This window comes from Chrysochloris asiatica, unplaced genomic scaffold (assembly GCF_000296735.1).
Source record: "Chrysochloris asiatica unplaced genomic scaffold, ChrAsi1.0 scaffold00004, whole genome shotgun sequence".
In the NCBI taxonomy this organism is placed as follows: domain Eukaryota; kingdom Metazoa; phylum Chordata; class Mammalia; order Afrosoricida; family Chrysochloridae; genus Chrysochloris; species Chrysochloris asiatica.
Genome location: NW_006408522.1, coordinates 21,207,966 through 21,217,265, shown reverse-complemented (window position 1 = coordinate 21,217,265; position 9,300 = coordinate 21,207,966). Strand labels below are relative to the sequence as shown.

General features: G+C 42.1%; 1 protein-coding gene across 1 annotated transcript in view; it reads right to left on the bottom strand.

The window, feature by feature from the left end:
• Nucleotides 1-3,792: 3,792 nt before the first annotated feature.
• Nucleotides 3,793-9,300, bottom strand: part of MYO5C (myosin VC) — a 75,604-nt gene continuing 70,096 nt past the window's right edge. Inside the window, exons 37-40 of the mRNA XM_006831637.1 lie at nt 8,942-9,224; nt 6,024-6,198; nt 5,374-5,454; nt 3,793-3,945 (exon numbers count right to left, since the gene is read on the bottom strand). Of these exons, the coding sequence (XP_006831700.1) occupies nt 3,793-3,945; nt 5,374-5,454; nt 6,024-6,198; nt 8,942-9,224 (692 nt within the window). The remainder of the gene's footprint in view (nt 3,946-5,373; nt 5,455-6,023; nt 6,199-8,941; nt 9,225-9,300) is intronic.

Below are 9,300 nucleotides of genomic sequence, written 5' to 3'. Positions count from 1 at the left end.
AATAGCCAGAATGCTCCTTAGAAGCCAGGATGACCAGATCTTTGTCTTTCATACTTCAGATATAGTATCAGGAGGGACCAGTCCCTGGAGGACATTATGTTTGGTAACGTGGAGGTTCAGCAAAAAAAGAAGACTCCCAAATAATTGTGAGGTTGGTCCAGGACCGGGAAGTGTTTCGTTCTGTTGTACATAGGGTCGCTATGAGTGGGTACCGACTCAATGGCACCTAAGAACAACAACGCCGAGATGGATTGGCACAGTGGCAGCAGCAATGGGCTCAAGTGTATTAACAACTGTGGGGATGGCTCAGGACTGGGCAGTGTTTCATTCTGATGTGCTTACGGTTGGCTCTGAACCAACTCGAAAGCATCTAACAACAAACAAAATATCAGCTGGATGAATTTTTTAAAACTGATTAAATGACTTCAAAGATAGTTTTCTTTGTGGTGCAAGTACTACATATATTTTAAGACAAAACACTTCACTATTTAGAAATGCATATGATTTATAGGAAAGCTAGAATATATAAATTCACAACAATAAAATGCTGTCATCTGAAAGAGACCATGCATACAGAACACCATTTCTAAAACCATGGTGTAGACACATTTAGACATTATCCTAAGCATTTAAGAATGTCTGAGTATTCTTATTGAACACAAACGAATACATACATACCTCCCAGACTCAATACACTGAAATGATGGGCAGAGAGGTGAGACACTGGCGCTGCCGTGTGTAGATGAGAAGGCGACTGCTCCACATCTAATCTTCTTATCTGGGCATCACAGTTTAGCTTGCATAATTCCTTCCCACCTGCAGTTAGTTCTGTCACTGTTGGGGCACCCATAGTGGCTTGCATCTCTTGATGCCCTTGAACTGTTGCTCACCTACCTCACCAGGTCTCTTCACTGCTTCTATGGACCAATTTCTCTAGGGACTAGCTGCAGATGCACGTCTCATATGCATGTCAAAACTGGACAGTGCATAAGGAAGCCTGAAGTCGAATTGATGCTTTGAATTATGGTATTGGCAAATATTAAATATACCCATGAATGAACAAATCTGTGTTTGGTAAAAATATAGCCAGAATGTTCCTCTGAAGCAAGGATGGTGAGCTTTAGTCTCATGTCCTTTGAACATGTTATGAGGAGGAACTAATCCCTGGAGAAAGACATTATGCTTGGCAAAGTAGAGGGTCATCAAAAAAGACGACCCACAATGACAATGGTGGCTACAATGGGCTCAAACATAGTGGCAATCATGAGGATGGTGCAAGACAGAGCAGTGTCGCATTCTGTTGTACATAAGGCTGTTATGTGTTGGAATTTATCTGAAGACACCTAACAACAGTTGTGTGAGCACTAAGAGGCATAGTTTGAACCTGTGACTCCATACCCTCTTCAGTCACCTGTGAATGAATGGTATCTGCACCTTCCAGCTGCCTCAGTCCTGACCCCACCCTTTCTCCCTTCAGCTTTACAGACCTGGTGGACCACGGGGTGAGTGCCTTCCTCCATTCATAAATTTCTTGGTCCTCATATACCCCTGTATCCCCAAACAAGATCTGCTCCTTTTTCAAGGCTGACGTCATGCTCTACTCCAATCTCTGCTAGCTCCAATAGGGTTTTGCTCCTTCAGAGCTCTCCCATCTCTCCAGACGAAAGCAGACATGAGCAAGGCTAGGTCCAGCCCTTCTGGAGTTCACAGGCCAGCAGAGAAAACAAGTGCAAAACTTCTGACTCATAGCCCAGTGTTAAATGCTGTAAAGCACTGAGAATCCTGAGTTCTGTGAGCTGGAATGGCAGCGTGAAGGACTCCTCATGGCCTGGCAGAGTCTGGAAGGAGCATGAATCAGATGCCAGCCAACTGTCTGCACCGTGGCCCCTCATTCTGATGCAGGCTGACAGCCTCAGGGAGATACTTGTAATGTGTTTACTTCCTATCTAAACATTCTTATATGCTTTTTATGCATAATAATGAATCTATAAAGATCCTAGCATCTTTAAGAATGACCCACCCTACTTCAAAAAGTGGTAATAGCAAAGATGGTGGCATGGAGAGACAGAGCATTTTCTGGCTCTAGGCCCATGGACTGAGTAAGGCTGTGTACCAGGGCAGGAGGCTGGCATGCAGAATATGCCCTTAGTATACTGAAATGTATATATATATTTTGTTTCATATCTGTATATCCAATATTTTTACTTTGTTCATTTGTGAAATATAAGATATAAATGGGTAATCACAGGGAGGACATGGGATAACATTGCAGGGAGGGGGATTGTAATCACTGAGATGTAACAAAGTGTATAATTTGTTGAATGTGAAGCTAGTGATCTTCGTCTGTAAACCTTCACTCAATTCACAAGAAAGTTAAAAAAAAGAAAAGAAACCCCCCCCCCCCGAAAGAATGACCCTTAAAGAAAGGAATAAAACTACTTTAGAGGAATGCAATGTCCCAGCAATGAAAAGAAACTGACCCAATTCATTTGGGCATTTGTTTTATTGATTAAAATATTATGAAGTTCTACTTTTCATTTCTTCATATACAATAAATTTAAAGGAACTGAGTTAAAATAATAATTTACAATATAAAAACATATTATTTTATATTAGTAGAATGATGTTGCTTCACAGTTATCTATGATTTTCACTCCTAAAATACGAGTACATGTTTGTATCAAAAAAATCCCAGCTATTGCCTGCGACTCTGTCAGAAATACAAGGGACATTAGGACATGGGAGGGGGGGTGTTCAGAAAGCAATGGATCCACAGGCCACAGGCGGGCTGAGAATGGTGACCACGTGATGTCTTATGAGCTAAAAAGAAGGAATGACAAGGTTTTGGGGGAACAAGGAAAAGCCAGTTTCCATAAAATCGGACAAACACAGGTTTCTCAAGCCAGGGAATTAACATCATTCTTTAGTCAACCTTATGAAAAAATTTAAAAATAAATACATTCAGGTAGAGAAAATTGCTTAGGCTGCTTTTTAAATTTATTTTTTAGAAATTGTTACATGAAAGATACATAGAACAACAAAGCATGACACACATGTGAGCATGATGGGAGATGGCATATCAATTATGTGCTAATAATGTATTCATTTTAAATAGCTATATACACCAAACACTTCGTGTTATGCAGTTCAGATTGAATAGCTGACAATCTTTTAAAAATTAGAGTGGTCTGAAATGTTTTTTAGGAGGAATCATTTTTAGTAAAAAGACTCAGTGAATGTCATCCTCCCCCCACCTCCAGCAGGAATGGGGCAAGAGGATTTTTAGTGGCCGTGATGGTCAAATGTTCTTATTTCCTGCAAGACTCTGGCACCCTCTCTGGCATCAACGTGCTGGGACATCACATGAAACTTGGGAGATGTTGTGTCCTCGGATCTCCCTCCTTCCCTCCCTCCCTGCCAGTGGAGCCCTGCCACGAGATGTAACTGGACCAAGAGGCACCTGGAAGAAAATACAGCCCTTCCAGGAATTCTAATAAAAACCAGCTGAGATTTCAAAGCTAAGTGGCTTTTCCAACCATAGCTAGTGTTTGTTAATTCTTGTAAATTGTAGCAGCAGCAGCAGCAACACCACCACCATCACCACCGTGAATGAGGAGAAGGCGTTGCCAGCAAGAAATAATAGGTGCATTTGGGAAAATTCTATTTTCTTCCTTAAATCATATTCCAAAGCATCCCCAGTTCTAATTAATGAAATCATGCCCCTCATGTCTGACCTTTGTTTTTTTTTTTTTTTTTTGCTTTTGTGAGAGTAACAGACGTTCCTTTCTCTTGCTACAATCTATTGAGAAAGCCCAGCTTGAAACTGCTGGGGATCTGGATCATTTCCAGAGCATGTGGGGAGGGGGTGAAAGGAAATGTGACTTGAAAGAGATATTTGGTATCCAACAGCAGCTGTGATGATTCCTCCCGGCTATTTAGGAGAGCCTGAAATTAGAACCCGAGAAAAATGAATAAGGAAAACCAGTGTACTCTGCTTTACTACTAAGTCTGGGAGTTAAGTATAAGGAAAACACAACCACCCTATCGCCAGGGAAAATTTTCAAAATCCTGGGAGATGACCCACAAAAGGGCTTTTTGAACAGCACAGTTCCAGGGTGAAGTGATCTATCCAGGGCTTCTCAGATCAGCTCTGATCAAGATTTACTTGTCTGTTTCACTTTGAAAATTATGTTCCCACAAGATGGACTGACTGTACGTCTATCTTCTACTTGTATCTATTTGCATGGCATAAGTCTAAGTCCAAGTATGAGTAAATGTTAAATTTTCATTGAACTAATCAGGGCTATAGTGTGGCACTGTAGGATAAGCACTAGACGGCTAATCACAAGGTTGGAGGTTCAAACCCACCAGTCCCTTCTTGGAAACCTAATACAGGGTCATTATGAGTCAGAACCAACTCGATGGCACTTTACAACAATCTCTTCCTTAGTTCAGTACTTTGTAAACTTTTGGGCCTCAGGACCCCATTGCAACTTTTGGGTATTATTGAGTCCATTCAGACTCCCAGCAACTCCATGTGACAGAGTAGAATTTTGTATTCTTAAATATTATTGTCGACCCCAAATAGCTTTTGTCTTTATAAGTGTAACTACTGATATTTACTGTGACTAATTGAATAATTTAAGATACTAATTTTTTGATTCATTAAAATAAAAATCCAATACGTGTTAAGATACAATACTTTAAATGAAAAACAACTATTCTCCAAAAACAACAAAACAAAACAAAAATCAGCGAGAAGAGTGATGTTGTTTTAGCTTTGAAAATCTCTGTAATGCCTGGATGAATATAAGACTGGTGGAGTCTCGTACCTGCGTCTGCACTCAGTCTGTTTTGGTAGATTATTTTGGTAGAAGTCTATGGAGAAATTCCAGCCCCACCCCCCACAGTTATACATTTGGAAAAAGAAAGACTTTGAAGATCCTGGAGAGGGTCTCAAGGACCCCCAGGAATCCTTGAACCAAACTTTGACAACTGTTGTCCTAGTTCATCGGGGAAGAAACTTATGGGTTTAAGATAAGAAAAAAAATGGATCTTTTGTTTCCATTCAGCCTCTGCCCACTTGAAGAGTATTTGAAGACCCGCAAGAAACAAGATATGTTGAGGAACATAGTGTGCAAGTCATGAGTCTGATGTTTTCATTGCCATTCCACAAGGACTACAATGGACTCTGAAAACGGGATGGGGGGCATGAAATCAGATGGGAAAGATTCCTGCTGCCTCCTGAGTCTTTCATTTGCTTGTCTGGAACATGTACTTTGATCCTGAAATTCTACAATGTTAAATAAGCTATCATTTCTTAGCCCACACCTAGGAGGAGTTAGAAGAAAAGGCCCGCCCTGAGGATCTCACCTGTACTTTGCGAACAAAGGATGCAGTCACTCTTTTCTCGAAGTCGTCTATAGGGGTGTATGAATTAAGGATCTTTATGATCTGCAAAGTTACAGAGCAAGATGTTAGGCCTTGAGAAAAGAAGAACTCTGTCCATGAAACAATGGTTCTGGTGGTTTGGGAGCCACTGGGAACCACAGAGAGTTCTTTTATTACACTGCAGTATGGCTTAAGGAATCATGTATTATCTAGTTTCACGATAGGAGAAGACCAGATGAGAAGAGACAGAGGGCAAATCACATAATTAGATGGCAGTTAGAGAACTGCCAATTCCCATCTCCTCCTGATCTCCCACCACCCTACACACATACACATCTGAGCTTAGTGGGCAGGAAATATGTCATATACATTTTTGTGGTTTTGAGGCCCAGAGTAGGTACTTAATAAATGCTTATAAAGTAAAGATATGAAAATTTTACATATGAAAATATATAAAAACTTCTCTATATAAACATATAGAAATAAGATGCTTATAAGTAGATAAAAGGGCAGGCCATAGGAGATAAGCATGACCCCCAAGTGTTCTTTACAAATGCAACCCACAGCTGACTAAGCCAGGTAAGGTGATGCTCTGTCGGGGAAGATCCAGGGAGAACTAAGTGCCTGGTCACCTGCACAGCAGACAGTGAGGTACAGCGTTCGTAGATCTCCTTGGCATCACTGTCCGTGGCTTTCTTGACCTGAAGCAACCAGGCTGCTTGCGAGAGAGGTTCCAAAGTTTCCTTGGCTAAGCTGTTCTGCAAATTCTTATCTTTAAGCCATTCTTCTAAGAAGCTGATGTTGCACCTGGAGTGAGAGCCAAAGGAGCAGAGGATAGAACGCTTTATGGCAGGGTGCTGAGCACCCCAGTGTGTCCCCTGAGAGGGCACTGTAGCTCACTGAGGGCCTTAGAACCAGTCTGCCAATGGGACCCACTTTCTTCATTTGTAATATGAGGCGTTGGACCAGGTGATCAGTGCTTGTGATTCATAGCTCTCAGGATCATGGTCTAGGGTAATGTACTGGAACAGTTATAGACTTTGAGGAAAATATGAGGAAAGAACAATGATTGCATTAATTTACAAAATGAAGTTTTAGAATTGCATTAAAGTAAAAACCACCCGAATGATATTTGAGGAGAAAACTTAGATCTGTGTTAAAAAGTGTTTGATTTATTTTTCCTGGATTGGCAGACATTTTTCAGTTGGTAGAAGCCTTTCTTTCAGTTGACTGGGGTTTCCATTTTTGTGTCACTAATGATCACAGGTATATAAAGAAAGAAGTCTGGGCTCTAGTGCTCAGATGTCACCGATCCCTTGTGTGTGCTTGGGCAGGTGGAACGAAAATGGTGCCACCACTTTGGAAACCAGTATTGCAGCTCCTCAAAATGTTCAATACAGAGTCCCCTCAAAAAGAGGGAACCTTCCTCTCCAACTGAAGGACACGTGATCTCAAGAAGGTGGGGTGCTTCTTTATTTCTCTCTATGTCCTCTGAATGCTTGGCCCAGATGGGGACATGGAAGGAAGTGAACCAGAGGGAGGTCAATAAAGCCTCATATTCAGGCTGGAGAATCAAAAGGTGATCCCCAGAGACCGCAGAGAGGGCAGATCTCGGGACAGTTACTTCTTAACATTATTTATGAACTCCTGAGCTCCACATGCATGGATCTGACCCTAAACAGACTTGAAGGTAGAGTTATGGGCTAGACTACCACCCAGGTCCCTACCAGGCCACAGTGTGGGGCCAACCAAACATGGACCAACCAAATAGCAGTACAAAAGCCTTTGCAAACAGAACTTCCATGGGAAGTACAACTTACTTTTGTTGTGGTCAGAACTTGCAGACTGAACTTCAGTCGGCTGACAGCCAGATAAACCAAAATTACTGACGTCTATGGGATTTAAAGACCCAGAGTCTCATGATATTCAAAATGTTCAGGATATAATTCCAGATTACTTGGCAGATGAGGAACATGGAAAATCTCAATTCACATTAAAAAAAGAGTCCACAGAGGCCAACATTGAGATAACAAAGATGTTGGAAATATCTGAGAAAGACTTAGAATAGCCATCATCAAAATGAGACCCTAAGCCCAGATGTTGCTGTGGTTTAAGCACTGAGCTGCTAATCTCAAGGTCAGCAGTTCAAATCCACCAGCTGCTCCTTGGGAGAAGGATCAGGCTGGTTGCTCCTGTAAAGATTCAGTCTCCGTTCTACTAAGGAGCAGTTCTACCCTGTCCTATAGGATGGCTATGCGTTGGGATCAACTTGCTGGCAATGGGTTTGGGCTTACGCTAAAAGTGCTCCAGAAAGTAAGGACAAACTCTCTCAAAATTAATGGAAAGACAGAAAGTCTCAAAAAAGAAATAGAAGATATATAAAAAGGAACTGACTGGACATTTTAGAAGTAAAAACTACAGTAAGTGAACTAGAGAACTCACTTTTATCAAAGATGACAGGACAACTTTGATAAATTTGCTGTAACAACTAGTGAAATTTGCTTTAAAAACGTTAACTGTGTGGACAGTAAAGTTCCATTCAAGACAACATTTCTAGAATAATAATGCAGACAGAGCTAGTCACTGTTGCTGGAGGAGGTGTTCAAACTCAGCGCCGCCACTAGAAGTTGCCTGCTTCATTTCTGCTGCCTGGAATGTTCTTCTCCCTTTTCTTTATCACTCAATGCACAGCTCTCTGGCTTCTCAACTTTTATTCTTAAGTCTTTCCTGCACCTCTTGTTTCTGCCTTGAATTCTTATGTCACTATTTTGAGCACCTCATATCACCTTTTCATTTCCTTTGTTCTCCACCAGGAAGTACTATTTGCAAAGAAGACAGGCAGTAAATGCCAGATGACTGTATAGTAACCATTGCTGTTGTTATGTGCTGTGGAGTCGGTTCTGACTCATTCTGAGGGTGTAAATCTTTACAGGAACAGAAAGCCTCCTCTTTCTCCCATGGAACAGCTGGTAGTTTCGAACTGCTGACCTTGCAGTTCGCAGCCTGATTCGTAACCACTACGCTACCAGAGAATTTTAAATATACAGCTACTAGGGAGTCCTGTTGTGGCGCTGTGGGTTAATGCGCCAGACTGCAAAGCCATTTGAACTGCAAGGTCGGCAGTTCAAGCTCACCAGCTGCTCCTTGGAAACCCTATACAGAGTTGCTATGGGTCGGAACTGACTCGATGGCACTTCACAACAACAACTAGTCCTCAGCTATGGTATGGCTCAGCACTGGACTGAGAACCGTAAGGTTGGTGATTCAAACCCACCAACTGCTCCTTAGACACTCTACACAGGGTCGCTATGAGTTGGAAACAACTCGAAGGCAGTTAACAACAAGTTCTCAGTTACTAGGCTAAAGGTTCAAGTTAGCATGGTATAGTTATGAGAGCAGTGGTTGGGCATTAGATGGCCAACATTTTCAATAAGAGTCAGCTTGTACATAGCTCTAGTACAGCCCATGTGAGAATCTGATGCTGAAGGAGGGGAGGGTCAGGAGTGCATGACCTCAGAGTGTAAGGATATTCTTTTTGGCCAAGTCTTACCTTATTTGCATCCCTTTTCTGCAAGAGCACATGTCCTTGCGTAGTAAGAGGCTGTTCAGGGTCACTGCCCCAATCAAGAAGAAGAGCTGCTTCACAGCCTGCCTCACAAGCTCGGGGTCCAGGCCGTTCTGGCACATGGTGCTGTAGAAGTAGCTTAACTGCTGCAGGACAGAGGTCATTGTATAGGCATCTGTGTCATCTATGCTGGAGGACCGCTTCCGGAAGCCTGTAGGCTTCAGACCCGAAATGCCCTGCAGACTCTCATACTCCAGCATGCCTGGCACTGCAGAGAAAATGAAAAATCTCCTTTTACATCTAGAGAATGCTTCCCACGACTTTCATGGGCCTATTTCAACAGA